The following is a 15,099-nucleotide window of genomic DNA, read 5'->3' on the forward strand; positions in this document are numbered from 1 at the left end:
TTACTTGCAGGCCCTCACGTAACAGGTCACCTCCCCTTCGCAGAAGAGACCAGTGGGAGGGCTGAGAAGCCAGGCGCCCAGCCTTGGTGGGGAGGCAAAGTAGAGAGCGTCCTGAGTGGCTGTGAAGGGCCACTGAGCTTTCCTCTGGAGCTCAGTTCCCGTACCATATGGGGAGGCCCCGCACCATATGGGGAGGCGCAGTTCCCAAGACTGAAAAGTGAGGCCTGCCATGTCCCTGCCTGTGCCAAGTGGTCCTGTCCAGCCCTGTGTGATGGAACTGGTTAGCCTCCCGGGGCCGGGGCAGGCTCACTCAGAGGAGGCTCAGAGCACATGGTCTTCCGCTCTGAGCTGTCATGGGAAATGAAACCATGGTTCAGGTCCAAGTTCCAACAGGAACAGCAAAAAAATGATCTTTTTGTTTTTATTCTAAGTTTGAGGGTTCTTTTTTGTTTTTGAGGAATTGTTTCTGAGGGTGCTCAAAATAAAATTTCAGTGACAGTTTCCTAGCCCAACAGAAATTATTCAAAACTCTGGATTTTTCTCATAATTTAGATACAAAGTGTTAGAGCTGGAGGGGATGGGAATGTGTGGACCATGGTGAGATGCCCACCTGGTCTGCATGAAGCCCTGGGTCAGTCTCCCAAGGACACTCCAAATCAAAACCACCAGGGCACAGTGGCACACGCTTACAGTCCTAGCTGTTTAGGGGGCTGGCAAGCCAGATAGAGGAGTGTAAGTTCCAGACCAGCCCGAGCAATGTAGTGAGACCTCGCCACCCTGAAAGACTGAGGTCCAGAAAAATGCCTTAGGGCCCAAGGCTGCTCAGTGAATTAGTGATAAGGCCACACACCCAACCAGAATGCCATGTGCACCCATTTAATACCCTTGTGAGCCAAGCATGGTACCACATGCTATAATTTTAGCTACTTGGGAGGCTAAGGAAGGAGAATTAGAAATTCAAGGCCAGCATGGCCAATTTGGCAAGACTCTCGTCTCAAAGTAAACTATAAATGGGACTGGGATGAGCCTGGCTCAGTGGCGCACACCTGTAACCCCAGCACTCAGGAGGCTGAGGCCGGAGGATGGCTGTGAGTTCAAAGCCAGCCTAAACTGCATAGTGAAACACTGCCTCACGAAATACCAGAAACAGGACTGGGAGGTGGATCATAGTAGACACCTTGTTCAGTCCCCAGTACTGGGAGGTAGGAGGCAGGAAATTGCCCAAGAAGTTGATTCTCCAGGGATGGTTATGCTTAGAATAGCAGGAACTATGCTGTTCTCAGACTTGCCCAGGTGCGAGTGCAGATCCAGAAAGGAGCTGGGAGACTCCAGCCGTGCTGTACAGGGTGCAATTCGGTCTGAGTGGCCACAGCTAACTCAGAGTGTGCGGGGCCTGTGCATTCTAGGTGAAGACACCAGCTGCTTCTCCGCCAAGTCCGTGGAGCAGTATTACAGCTGGAACATCGGGAAGAGGAGAGCGGCCGAGGTAAGGCTTCTCCTGCCGCCCCGCCCCGCCCCAGGGCTACAGGGACACCTGCAACTGGGTCAGTGTTGAGGGCAGTAAGCAGAGTGGGTCCCTCCAACCCTCCAGCCTGCGCTAGGAAGCTCCTCCCTTCACAGGAGCATCTTTCCTACATTCTAAAAGTTTTTAAAACATGACAGGAATTAAAGTGTGATACAGTAGCAGTATGAAAAGAGGCGTAAGGGCTGGGAATCGTAGTGCAGCGGTGTTGGGCTTGCTTAGCCGCTGAGGCCCTGGGTTTGGTCCCTAGCCCCACAAAATGGGTAAAGAAGAAAAGGTAGAGCCTATGTGGAGAGGCGTCTGGAAAGCAGTGTGGCTGGCCCCTGGGGGGAGGCACAGACGCCAACCGGGCATCTCTGCCATTTCCTAGGCCTTAGGGAGCCAGTAGGCCCCTTTCTTTTATTTTTCACTCTGGAGCATAGCAGTCTGATTTTTTTCCCTTAGACTACGGTGACTGCAGCAAGTTAAGTTATCATGGTGATTTTTCAGGTACAGGATTCGTTTCAGCACTCACCTATTAAGCTGAATGATTTAATGATGGTTCAATAAAATTTTTTTAAGTGGCAGAGAGCAATGACCATGCGAAAAGTTTTACAAGAAATCCTGGAGAAGAATCCACGGTTTCACCACCTGACACCCCTGAAGACCAAGCACATTGCACACTGGTGCCGCTGCCACGGCTACACACCCCCGGACCCAGAGAGCCTGCGGAGCGAGGGCGACTCCATCGAGGACGTGCTGACCCAGATCGATAGTGAGCCGGGTGAGTGGGTGCGGCACAGGACCTGACACCCCCGCCAACCCCACTGTGCCCGTGCACAGCCCGCAGCACTGTTGACCCAAGTCTCAAGTGGAGCCCAAGCCGGGGTACTCCATGGAGCTGTGCAGCAGGCATGTGTGTTCCGGGTGCCCCTTGGACTTCCTTTCTTCTTTGAAGATCCCTCCTGTGCCCCCTCTCCTCCAAAATGAGGTGACCTCCCTCCTTTCGTGACCTTAGGACTCCTGATGGACTCGCCTGTCCTCCTTGCATGGAGACGGGCCCTGTTCCTATCTGTCACTGTACCTCCACACATAGCTGGGGCTACGCTCCCTGGTGTCTTAGGCAAAACAACAAAGAGGTGTTGGAGGAGAAGCAGCATTTTGAGTTTTTCCTCCCAAGATTATAAAGGGTGTGCTGCATGGCCACTAGGGAGACTAAGGCAAGAGCATTGCAAGTTCAAGGCCAGCCTGAGCAGCGTAGAGATCCTGTTTCTGAAAAGCTGGGGGCAGTGCCGGCCTTGCACACAGAGGCCTGGGTTCCATTCCTAGCATCCCCACAAGACAGGAGGAGAGGAAAGGAAAGGTTCTGCCCTGTTTACAAGAAGATGAATCTGCCTCCCAGTCTCCGGGACTGAAGCCCGGAGCAGTGTCCTTCCAGGACCTCATGCAGGATCCCTTGCTGCATGCCACCTGCAGGAGCCCTGTGCAGGTGCCTTGTCCCCTCCTGTCATCCCTGCTGCCTGCAGTTCCTCAGAGGCGTCACTGGCTCCTCACTCTGTGCTCCCAGGCAGGTAGAGACCATACTGATGGCCGTGTTGCACGGTACTCTGCTTATGCAGGTCTTGTTAAGGCACCAACGGATGAGTCAGAGTCTGGTCAGTAGAACAGAAAAGGCCAGAGCGGAGGCCCTGGTACTGGGTGCAGGAAGCCCGTCATGGGCTGCTGTGGGACTGGCGGCCTTGGTGGAGGGGAAGGAGGTGCAGCCTCATGAGCCTCACCCTGAGGAGTGTTTAGTAAGGCCTGCTATACCCCAACCGTGTCGGTGTGGATGCTTTCTGTGTTCTGTACTGTGCCTACTTAGTTTTCCATGTTTAAAAGGTACAACAGCTCAGCCATTAATACTCTGGGTAGGAGATCAGCCTGGTTTTTGGTGGCGAAAGTCAGAATCAGTGCTGTGTGTGTGGCTCCAGTGGCAGTTGTGGGGGGCGGCTGTGAGTGTGTCTCTCCCTGGGAAGGGCTGGTGCTTTGCAAGCTGGATCTGCGGAGCTCAAAGAGTGGAGAGGAGGTCGGCTCCCTTGGGATGTGGCTGCCTTTCTCGACCCTGGGTCGCACAGAACTGTGACAGCAGTGATTCCCTGATTCAGAGCTGTGACAGCACTGATTCCTCATTCAGAGTGCCCGTCATCCTTCTCCTCTGCTGATAACCTCTGCCGGAAGCTGGAGGACCTGCAGCAGTTCCAGAAACGAGAACCGGAAAACGAGGAGGAAGTGGACATCCTCAGCCTCTCGGAGCCGCTGAAGATAAACATCAAAAAAGAGCAGGAAGAGAAGCAGGAAGAAATGAAGTTTTACCTGCCGCCCACCCCGGGCTCTGAGTTCATTGGCGACATCACACAGAAGGTAGGCAGCTGGCCGGGGGCAACAGATGATGCTGGTGGCAGCAATGTGCCTTCCTCCCACCTGCAGCTGGGTGCCCTCTCAGCAGAGCCTCAGAGAGAAGGGTCCCGGGGCAGCACTGCCTGGTGGACAGGGCAGCTTGTTACCTTCGCCCCTTCTCTGCTGTCCCAGGAGAAGCCCTTCCCTCCATGCAGTGCATCATAATATTTCCAAGTCAGGCTGTAGCCGGTGACCTTTCCTGACAGTTGATGGCTCCTGTGGGCCTGCCTGTGCAGGCACCCTGCCCCAGTGACATGAGAGGGAGCAGCTTGTCCTCCCCCAAAGCTAGCAGCTCGCTGACACCTGCCGCCCGCCCACCTGCCCGCCTGCCTGCAGCTTGGGATGAGAGGAAAGCGGGGGCAGGCTCCGTGCTCCTTTCCTGCTTGCTGGGGGTTGGGGGGGTTGCAGGTTATTGGCCCTGCTGCCAGAACTCTAGGCAGGTGGCAGCCAGTTCCCCACCAAAGGGAAGACTGTTGGTGCCACCCAGGAGCCCTTCCGAGGTGTCAGGCTCTGCCCGCAGGAAGGAGGTGCTATGAAACACGGAAAAGGAACAGAACATCTCCTCCCTTCCAGATTGGGATCACGCTGCAGCCCGTGGCACTGCACCGGCACGTGTATGCCTCAGTGGTGGAGGACATGATCCTCAAGGTGGGTGCCAGCAGGTGGGGCGGGCTCGGAGACCTGAGGGTTGGGGCGGAAGTGGCTTTCTTGGTGGAGCTGCAGGTGAGACCCAGGTCCTAGTTGTGCCAGGCAAGCACTCGGCCACTGAGCTACCCCAGCTGCTCTCGGGGAGGACAAGGACGGAAAAGGAACACAGACGGCAGGTTTCTATGGTTCTCTTCCTTGGGATATCTCTGTTGTTTTCTCTTCTGTCTCTTCTGATTTTAAGGGCACCAACTCGTTTTCTGTATGTGGAGGTATCTTCAGGAGTTTCCACTGATACAGCTAAAGTGGCAGTTTGCCATGTTGGGGCTGAACCCAGACTAAGCCAGGTGCTCTGCATGAGTTCTGCCTGCAGCCGCCTTGTTCACTTTGAGACAAGGTCGCACAGGGTTCCAGGTGGACTCAGACTTGCAATCCTCCTACCTCGGCCCTCCAAGCGGCTGCAGTTTTAGATGCAGGTGCTTTGGTGCCTGGCCTCGGTGCTTCTCAGGAAGCATCTGGGTGTGAGGTGGTCTGGGTGTGAGGTGGCTGTGCTGTGCGTGTTGTGACAGAGACCCAGCCCCTGCATCCCCTCCCTGGGTAGCACCAGGGCTTCTGCACCCAGCTTGGCACCAGCTTGGCAGCTGCTCCTTACACAGCCTCTTCAACAGTTAGGGTGCCTCAGTGGCAGCCATAGCCCTCCCTTCAGAATGGGATCTGCTTCACCAAAGCAATCTCTGAACATAAGTGTCTTGAGCCACGGCCTCAGTCATTTGAGTCTGGGACTGAGATCTTTGGTTTTCCTGGAGGGCGTTTTGATTTTTAGTTGCAGTTATTTCGAAAGTGTAGGCGTGGGATGGGGTCAGGCATGTTTGCCTTCAGGAGGGGTCGCATGACAATGATGATGTCTTCACTGCAGGCCACAGAGCAGCTGGTGAGCGACATCCTGCGACAGGCACTGGCCGTTGGGTACCAGACAGTGTCGCACAACAGGTACTGCATGCGCCTAGGGTGCAGCCTGCAGGCACCTCTGAGGCAGAGGGTGCCCAGGCGGTGTTTCATTTTTGGTACTGGGAATTGAACTTGGGACCTTGCACCTGCCAGGCAGACGTTTATGCTGCTGTGTCCCCAGCCCACGGGGACACTCAGTACAAATTTGATGGTTTAATTGTTGGATATACTTGGGAGAATTACACCTGGTAAGGCCTTTGTTTTTTTTTGTTTTTTTTTTTTTTTTTTTGGATCAGGATTCCCAAAGAAATCACAGTGAGTAACATCCACCAGGCCATCTGCAACATTCCCTTCCTGGACTTCCTCACCAACAAACACATGGGGGTACTGAGTGTGGACCCATAAGCACCATCGCGCTGGGCAGGCGGACTGTTGTGACTGCTGTTTGGAGAGTGGCCACCAGACACTGCTTTTGCCTGCCTGACTGTACTGCAGTGTCCACTCCAAGTGATACCAGTTAGGACAGAAGTCTGACGTCCTCCTTGCGGCAGGTTTGGAGCAGCCAAGCTGCAGGCCTGACTCCTCGGGACAGAAACAAGTCAGGCATGGGGTCGCCAAGAGGCAGGCGGGGCTCCACATTCAGCAAGGACCCTGCAGAATTTCGCATCAGGGAGCACAGTGCAGCCATGAGGAACCAGGATCGGGATGAGCACTGAGCAGCAGCCGGGAAGGACTGGCCGAGCCGGGAGCCTGAGCCTCAGGAGCCGGCAGCAGCCTCTGGCCTGGCCTGCAGACTCCCATGGGCTCCAAGCAGCTCACCAGCCCTCCAGGCTGTCTGTGCTGTCCTCCTGCCAGTTTCCCCAGGAGGAAACACCTGCGAGTGCCTTTAAGTCTGGAGGAGCTGCTCACCCAGTGCGGGCCTAAGCAGAGAGTGGGGTCAGCAGGAGCTGCAACAGGGAAGACAACGGGAGACGCTGCTCGGGCCCCTGACCTGCCTATGCCAGGGCTGCGCTGCTCCTGTCCTGCCCAGTGAATAATATTTGCAGCCTGTAAGCAGAGCCAGAGAAACGAACGCAAGCAGCAAGATCCCAATTCCACGGGACCCTAGGTGTCTGCTGGAAATGAAGCCAGGTGGCGGAGTGGGATCTGCCGCATGCAGGATGTGAATACGGAGAATCCTTTACAGCGGGGCGCAGGCCTCAGGGTCACTGCTGGGCCAGCGGAGCAGCTCAGTGGGTCCTCCTCAGCAAAAGGGCACAGGCTGCAAGATCGGGAGACAGACGCCTGGATATAGGTGTGAGAGCCTAAGGATGTTTTTTTGTGTGGGTTTTTTTTTTTTTTTTTTTTTGGGTGCCGGGGATTGAACTCACGATTTGGAGTTTGCCAAGCAGGCCTTGTGCCACTGAGCTAAACCCTTGGCCCTGGATATTTTCTTTTGTTTTGTTTTGTTTTTATCGGTACCAGGGATCGAACTCACGACTGCCTGCTTGCAAGGCAGGCGCTTATGCCACTGAGCTAAATCCCCAGCCCTTACGTTTTCTTTTTGAGAAAGAAATAGTAAATGATTTTAAGCCGCTTGTGCTAATGGATCAGCACATCTGCAGTAAGCCTTAGCATTGGCGGTGGGCTGTGATGCGCTACAGGCTGAGAGTTGAATTCCTCTGCTTTCCAAAAAGAACTTGCAGCCCTATAAAACAATGGACTGCAGTTACATGAAGGTCTAAACTTTGGGGGACACCTGTTGAGCAGCAGGGACATTCTTTCTGACAGCTTCGCCCTTAAATGAGCCCAGTGTTTCCTCCAAAAAGAGCAGAGGGAGGCAGCTCCTGAGGTCCTGCCGAGAGAGGTCACTTTGTCCGGCAGTGGGGTGCAGTGGGCTGAAAGAGGCCTCAATGCCCAGGAGCCTCATGCCGAGAGGCTGTTCAGACGCACAGGTGTCAGCACAGCTGGGAAGCCTGGGCAAGAAGAGGGAGAGGATGCTTCCTGCCACCCACGCGCAGTGCAGACAGCCACAGGGCAGAGCTGAGAAGCCCTGGAGGCTGCAGGGAGGCGGGGAGACGAGGTGGGGGGGGTCGTCTTGAAGCAGCTCTTCAGGAATCCTGGCATCCTGTGGGCACTCACTGGTGCAGGACTGGGGGCTTCACTGCATGTGCAGTGAGGCTCCCTCATGTGCCACGCTTTGCTCTGATACAGTTACCCACCAGGCTGAATTGCTTTCCCTTTCTAAAAGCTTTTCCTTCCGAGAATTAATACAAAAATGCTGATTCTATAGAAATGTTGGCGAGCATAATAAAGGTGGGAAGCCATCCAGCCCCTTCTCCAGCGCTTCCACAAGCCGTCACAGGCCGCCACCTCCTGTCAGCAGCTTGTAGGGCACTTGTGAGGCCCGCAGGCTGGGGCAGGTTGAGCAGAAGCCCAGCCTTCGTGAGACATGGAGTGACCAGGGGTCATCTGGTGGTGACACCTCCTGGGGAGGTGGCAGACTCCTGAAAGGTCTGGTGAGCAGCTGCCCTGTCGGAGGTCTGGCCCCTTAGGGTGGGAACCTCCTGTGGCACCAGCACCGGCCGGCCGCCAGGGATAAGCAGGCCTTTGTCCCCAAGGGTGGCAGCAGCAAAGCCTGTGTGTCCTCTGCACAGAACCAGGAGGCTCCTGGCACAGCTGTGGCTGGGGTGAGAATGGGCGGCTCCGAAGGGGACCTGCATAGGCAGCAGAAGCACCCATCCTGGCCAGAGGCAGGGTGTGAGCCTGGCTGGTGCTGCCATCCATCTGTTCCCTCTGGGTTTCTCCATGGGTGAGGAGGACATGCCTGCAGCGGCCCTGTCACTCTCAGCCTGTTTGCGGAAGGGGCCAGGGTTGCCAAGCCTCCATGGAGACTGGCAGTAGCCCCGAGGCATTGACCAAGGAGACTTTCAGGTCTATAATTTAAACCCCGTTTATAATTTAAAGAAGAAACGAACGGCGTGTCTGCGTTTTAGTAAGGTCAGATTGTATGTTAATCTGTGTTAATCTGCGGCGCTCCCAGCAGGGGGCCCTTCCTCCCGGCCTTCAATATGCAAACCATCGCTTAGAGCTGCAAACCGCAAGCCCACGCCCCGCCGTCCCCCTCCCCCCACAACGTGAGCCTCAGGGCCCGCAGGAGGGGCTGGGCCTGCAGAGCTAGCACCTCTGAGGGGAGGGGACGGGATTCTGCAGCCGAATGCCACCCCTAGGGCCTGGGAGAAAGAATCACAGGAATCCTTTGGTTTCCTTCCCCCAAACCACCTTGAGCTTTATACCTCTACTCTGCAAGAAGGGACAGAGCCCCTGAGGTGGCAGGAAGCTGCTGGGCAGAGGGCCAGGGCTTCTGCAGGGCACGCATCCTTCCTTGCGGGGCGGCTCCGGGGGAGCTCCCGGAGCCCGAGACCTGTCCTGCAAGCTTCAGCAGGGCTGAAAGCTGGCGCAGGCGCCGTCTACAGGCCTTTAAGGAGTGAGGCGAAGGCCACCATCCCCGAAGCGCGCCCCCTAACGGCCATGCCAGGTCACTCGGAGTTACCCTGTGTTCCGGTCAAAGTAGAAAGTCCTGCAGGGTAATGGCCATTCATGCCCTAGGTACCACGTTTGCCTCAGCGCTGTGCTGAAACCTGAGGGTCATCCTGGCTGGAGAGAAACACCTCGCAAGGCGGAGCCCCTGAGCTTGAGGTTCTTGGGCATCACCGTGAGTGACATGCAGGTGGTGACCTGAGTTTACAACGGAAACGGACGAGGCAGACGGCGGTTGCTGTGGGGTACAAGATGAATAAAGGACCGAGCGTCCTGGGGAAGCTGCCGGAGAGGTACGGGTTCCTCAACAGATCCCCATGCTGTGCGGTTTGGAGACAGGCACGGCTGATACCCCAAGAACGGGAAGCTTCAGGAGAGACTGCTGGAGGCTGGCAGAGCCAGGGCGCTGTCCCCTTTAGCTCTGCCACGCAGCAGGCCTGCAGCCCGATGCAGTCACGCTCCTAACAGCAGCTCAGTCACTGCTCGGGGTCACACGTTGAGAACCTGGGGAGCGGAAGGCTGAAAGATGGCTGAGGTGTTAGGCGTGAACTTTCTCTTCACCTTGGGGACCTAAAAAACAAAATTGAGGCGACATGAGTGGGGATGCTCAGTTCCAGCTGCAGCGCCAGGGGACAGAACTCGCACCCAGCAGGAATGAAGGACTGCCAGTTGCCCTGAGTGGCGTCCTGCCCAAGAAGCCACCTCCACCAGGGAACCTGTGTCTTCCTCCCTCAGTGCCTGCTGTTTGGTGTGGCTCACCAGGGAAGCCAGCCCAGAGGGCACCCACCTTCTAGGGACAAGCACCTGGGTCTGCTGCTGTCAGGCACAAGTGAGTTGGCCCTGCTGTCCTTGGCTACAGTGTCACACCACTGAAATGTGGCTCCTAACCCCTACCCTGGCCAAGGACCCTGTAGCACCACTTTCAGCTGACCTGGAAGCCAGGCTCCGGGCTGCCATTCCATTCGGAGCTGTGTGTGGTGATGACCCTGGCTGGCTTTGCCTTGGTGGCTCTTGAGGGCTTCACTCCAGTCCACGCCTGGAACTCCTGCCTGGAACAGAGAACACAGTGAGCCTGGCAGCAGTTCCAGATGGTCCTGTGTCCCCTCACGAGGGCAGGGAGCTGGTAGCCGCCCCGGTCTTCACCTCCGAGGAAACCTTGGCTGGCCTGGCCCCGAGGGTAGGCAGGGGCACTGCTGCTAAGGGCAGCAGCCAGCTCAGGGCGGAACTCGCTTGGTACCCAGGCTTCATCCAGGAAGGAATGCCAGTGCTTGCTGTGTGCTGGGCCTTGCGCCTACTCAGGGTCTGCACTTGCTTCTCGGGCACCCCACAGCCAGTGACAGCCACCTCCATCATGGTCGTGGTGGCCCTGTGGGTCTGCAGAGTGCCAGCCAAAGGCTCTACCCCCCTCAGGCAGGAGAGGAGGGCAGGCTCGGTGTGGTTTTCACTGATGTGGCGTCACACAGGCATGGGTCCTGGTGGCCCTCCCGAGAAACCTTGAGGCAGCATGGCCTGGGCACAGTGCAGCGTGGATCCGTGAACTTCCCTGGTGATCTGCACGAGCAATGTTGACACAGGGAAGCCACAAGGCTGGCACAGCCTGGCTCCTGGTCCTGGAGTGTCTTTCAGTCAGATTTTAGTCCCCTAAAGTTCCTCTCAGTTATCAGCGTCCCTGCTGGATGGTGAGCTTAGAAAGCAGAGGGACCCTGTGACCATAGGGACACCTGGCCAGGGAGAAGGGTGGGCCTGCGGGGCAGAGCCTGCAGGTGCCTTAGGCTCCCTTTTCCCCTCCAGCCCTGGCCCAGCTTTAAGCCCTGAGGTCAACAAAAGCGCCTCCTGTCCTTGGCAGTGCACAGCTGGGGCCTCGATTGGGCAGGGAGGGTGGTGTCTGGCCATGGTCAGCACTCGGGGAAGCCACAGTGCCAGGAGGAGAGCTGGGTGGGGCCCTGGCAACTAAGCTCCGCTTCCAAGCTGCAGGGTTCTGCAGAGAGCTACTGCTCGGCCAGGCCATCTGCCACTATGTTTCTCCCAGAGAAGCAGGTCCCCCTCCCCCCAGGTGTACCCTTCTGTCCCCAGACTGCCCCTTAAGGCAGCAGAGCTGGAGCCATCCCTGGGCTGTGCTGGAGAAGCCTGGACAGAGTGCGCTGCAGCAAGGGACAGGGAAGCAATATGAGAGGTGGAATCAGCGGACCTGGCAACTGCCCAGGAGAGGAGAAAGGCAACTGATGGTCCAGCCAAGGAGAGTGAGAACTCCAAGCCTGACCGTGCCACCGTGTGCCAGCCCTCTCTATCCCCAGCCCTGCTGCCTCCTGTAGACCTCAGCTGGACCCTGAGCCAGAGGTGCAGAGCAGCCCAGAGAGAGCCCGGGCAGTGGACCTCAGCATCTCCCATTCTCGGGGCCAGGGTCCGAGGTCAGTTTGCACAGCAGAAAGTGGGCGTTCTAGTGCGTACCCACTCCCATCTGTCAGTCCTTGTCCACGGCTGATTTCAGGACTCAGTTCAATAAACATCTTTCACATCTGGAATCCCAGCAGTCTGGGAGGCTGAGGCAGGAGGATGGCAAGCCTGGGCAACTGATGCACTTAGTGCATCCCTCCTGCTAAATGTTAAAAAGCTTAGGGATGTAGCTCAGATCATGAGTTCAGGACCCAGAACTGATTCTGAAGCAGATGGCAGGGCTGTGAACCTATACAAGACAGACTCCAGTCCCACTCCCTGCACCAGGCTAGGTTCCTCACCTGTAGAAAGGGGTTGACAGTAACAGCAGCCTCAGGGACTCCCCCACAGGCAGTGCAAAGCCCAGCAGGCCTGTGCCAAGGGAAAAGAGAGTGTGCTACCTTTGCCAGTGGCATGCAGGCTGCCCTGTGCTCTACCAGCGTGCGCCTCCCAGTGTGGCTGGCAAGCTGCCTGGGGTGGCTGCAGCACACCTATGGCACCGGTTCCCAGAATGGGGCTTTCTGCTGGGCCAGGACTTCTGCCTCTGTGCCAGTGCCTAGGACCTCAGTGCTGCACCCTGAAGCTCGGGCCCACCATGGTCTGCAGCTCATCCTCACCCCCAGCAAGAGTCAGTGCCGACCGTGTCTGCCTAGGCACTGTGAACGCCACTCAGGTTCCAGCAGCTCAGCCTGAGGTCAGCACGGCAAGACGTGCTCTCAGGTGCACACCGCACTGGAAACTACCCCTCGCCTCTAAGGCTTCACTACCTCGAACTGGGCTTTGGTGTCCTTCTCTGTGGCACAGCCTACGCTCTCAAGGCAACCTGTTTCCAGGCACCTGAGCCACAAGCTCTACCCCACCTTCCAGGAATCTCCAGGGAAATTGCTAGAGGCACAGAAATGCCTGCCCCAAATCATCCTGAATACTTAGCATGGCCAGTGCTAGGACACATGGACACGCAGATGTCTGCACCTACAGGATAACAGTACACGCTTATTATGATCAATGCGGCAGAGGCACATCCGGCCCACAGTGGGGGAAAGATGTGTACAGTGAGAATCAAACCATGAGGCACATTAAAAATTAGTGTGGGTGCAGCTCAGGACATTGCTGTCACCCCAGTTCTCTACAGTGAGTACAGATAAGTCACTTGTGATTACCAAAGGTGGCAAGGAGCCTAGGCAGCCGGGGATGGGGTGAGGGGGAGCTGTCCACGTGAGCCCGTCCTGGGGGCGGGCCCTGGCCAGCGGCGCCCCCAGCCTGGCCCGCCCGATGAAAGTCTGAGGGGAGCGGATTGTAACTTGGGCAAAGCGGCCTTGCCCAGGCCTCTGGAGAGCGGGGCAAATGAGCAGTGGGCACTCGGGCAGGGAGCACAGAAGGGGCGCTGCAGGGCCGGCTGGGGTCCCAGGATGACCCCCCGCGCAGATCCACGCTCTGAGATCCGCGCTCCAGGCGCCTCCTGCTGGACCTCATGCACCCCTAACCTCCCGCTGCCCGGCTCCAGTCTGGTACCTGTACGAGGTGGTGGCCGCTGTAGCCGCGTCGCCAATGGGCAGCACGTAGACGCCCCGTGGAGGGGTCGCAGAAGGCCTGGCCCTGCGGCCACCCGGCCCCAAGTCTCGGGGCCCCGTGCACACCCCGAAGTCGCACTGATACTGAGTGAGCGGCGCGGCCCGGTCCTCATCCTGGCCGCCCGCGGGGTGCACGCTGCTGCGCGGGGCGGCGCTGCTCAGGCCCCGCTCCTGGCTCTCAAGCTCCGAGTAGCCGTGCAGGGTCAGCGGCACCGCCACGTCTGAGCGGTCCAGCTGGTTCCATCGCCGCGCCAGGCAGCACAGGCGGGAAATGCAGGGCCAGGCCATTGCGGCACCGCGGCGGCTCCGCTCCCTCGGCTCCCTGGGCTCCCCGCCCGGCCCCGCCCCGCGCCCGCCCGCGCCGCAGCGCTGTTGGCCTGAGGGTGGGGACCCAGCGCGGCTGGGGCTCGGGAGTTGGGGCTCGGCAGCGCCCCGGGGCCGCGTCCCGCTGCAGGAAGGCTGCACAGCCCAAACCGCGGCAGCGGGTCCTGGGCTGCAGAGGCTGAGGCCGCCGGCGGGGGACCCTCGCTTTGCCCTGATCAGGGAGACTGGCACTGCCCGCCTCCTTCCCAGCGCTGGCAGCTCGGGTTTGGGCTGCAGAGGATGCACTGGTCACTTCCACAAGGAAACAGATGCGCCGTGAGCACACTAAGCAGTGAGAAAAGTGACACGTGTGAAAAGTTCAGCCGGTCGCCGCTGAGTGTGCTGACCGCGGAACACAGAAGCGCCCTGGGTGAATGTCTGGTTGCACGACGACTGGCATGCTTTAAAATTTGTTTTTATCTTTGAATAAAATGGATTTGGGGAAAAAAATACAAAATAAGCATGGCTGCTGTTGGAGACCACTATGAAGCGGCTCTGAGCAGGATTTAAAATTAACTAATTGGCTTTCTAAGTTTATGTGCAACTCCGTCCTAGGCCCCGGCCCCTTGGTCTCTGAGCACACTCAGCAGGTGAATCTCTATGAATCACTGGTCCTGCTGAGGCCTGCAGTGGCCAGAGGTCCCTCAAAGGGCCAGGTAAGGCCACAGGGGCCTGATGCCTTGGCTCCAACACTAATAGAGCCTGCAGCTGAAGGAATCTCACTCCTGCAGTCATCCCTACCATAAATGTTATCAGGAGATAAGACAGTTCTAAATTGGCATAATTTACTACTTGGAGAAGTCTTTGAAATGACTCCCAAGGTCCCGCTCATTTCCTGCACTTTCCCCAGTTTCCTCCCCTTTTGTCCTTGGTCCTAATAAAAGTAGCCTGATCCAGAGAAGTCTTCGTCTTAGCCCTCCGAGTCTTGAGCTCAGCTAGAGTTTTGACCCTCCTGGAGCCCTAAAATCATATAACTTGTCTCAATTTAAGCAAGTCTCTGCCGTACACTTGTTTGGGTGATCAGGGATCTAGGCCAGGACCCAATAGGCTGCAAAGTCCAGGGCTTTGTGAGGAGAGGGGGACTGGGACGCAGAGCTCAAAGACCCTGCCCCACCTTGCAGACGGGGCTGTCGTACAGTGCCGACTCTGCGTCCCTCTCCAGGCTGGAGTTTGGTGATCATGGCCAGGGCACCAGAAACAACTCCAAGTGTGACAGGGCCACAGGTGGCCCTGCTCGCAGCAGTAACCACTGCAGTGTGCTCAGCAAGGATCCAGCCTGCACCTCGGCAGGCCTGGGTGCTCGGCCGGTCTATCATCTCCCACATACCCAGCAGGCAGAGGAGGAGCCCTTCGCAGTGTGAGAGCCGGGGTACAGGAATAGTGGGCCACTGAGCTCAGGAAGTCTCTGGCACCAACAAGCCGCAGGGTCCCTGCTCAGGAGTTGGTGGCCAGAATTGCACCCAAGGGACCCCGCCCTGGCTCCCCAGCCCACAGCTCCCTTCCATGCTCTGTCACCCCACACACCAGGCCCTGGGTTAACTTAACCCAGCAGATGAAGCTCAGGACTAAAATACTGAATCTAAGCCACGGTCCATAGTGGACTATTGCACACCAGGGCCTTGCACCTGCCAGGCGAGTGCCCGCCCGCGGCCTCTGCTCTATTTCCACTCACCAAACAAGTTC

The 15,099-nt window shown here is 57.4% G+C and overlaps 2 protein-coding genes across 4 annotated transcripts in view; one reads left to right on the plus strand and one right to left on the minus strand.

Annotated features, from left to right (window-relative positions):
* Yeats2 (YEATS domain containing 2) overlaps positions 1-7,840 on the plus strand; it is an 85,663-nt gene extending 77,823 nt beyond the window's left edge. For all 3 annotated transcript variants that reach the window (XM_063261120.1, XM_023560265.2, XM_063261121.1), the window contains 6 exons: positions 1,407-1,486; positions 2,084-2,285; positions 3,675-3,901; positions 4,511-4,585; positions 5,499-5,572; positions 5,827-7,840. In XM_063261120.1, coding sequence (XP_063117190.1) covers positions 1,407-1,486; positions 2,084-2,285; positions 3,675-3,901; positions 4,511-4,585; positions 5,499-5,572; positions 5,827-5,935 — 767 coding nt within the window. In that variant the 3' untranslated portion in view covers positions 5,936-7,840. The remainder of the gene's footprint in view (positions 1-1,406; positions 1,487-2,083; positions 2,286-3,674; positions 3,902-4,510; positions 4,586-5,498; positions 5,573-5,826) is intronic.
* Positions 7,841-8,427: 587 nt separating this feature from the next.
* Map6d1 (MAP6 domain containing 1) lies at positions 8,428-13,889 on the minus strand. The gene is made up of 3 exons (XM_003477048.5): positions 12,995-13,889; positions 9,981-10,098; positions 8,428-9,619 (listed from the first exon to the last, which is right to left on the minus strand). The coding sequence occupies exons 1-3, from the start codon at positions 13,339-13,341 to the stop codon at positions 9,539-9,541; spliced, it is 546 nt and encodes a 181-aa protein (XP_003477096.2). The 5' UTR covers positions 13,342-13,889; the 3' UTR covers positions 8,428-9,538.
* Positions 13,890-15,099: the final 1,210 nt, after the last annotated feature.

This window comes from Cavia porcellus, unplaced genomic scaffold (genome assembly GCF_034190915.1).
Source record: "Cavia porcellus strain 051 isolate PalLab524CR breed Dunkin Hartley unplaced genomic scaffold, mCavPor4.1 scaffold_14, whole genome shotgun sequence".
NCBI classification, from domain to species: Eukaryota; Metazoa; Chordata; class Mammalia; order Rodentia; family Caviidae; genus Cavia; species Cavia porcellus.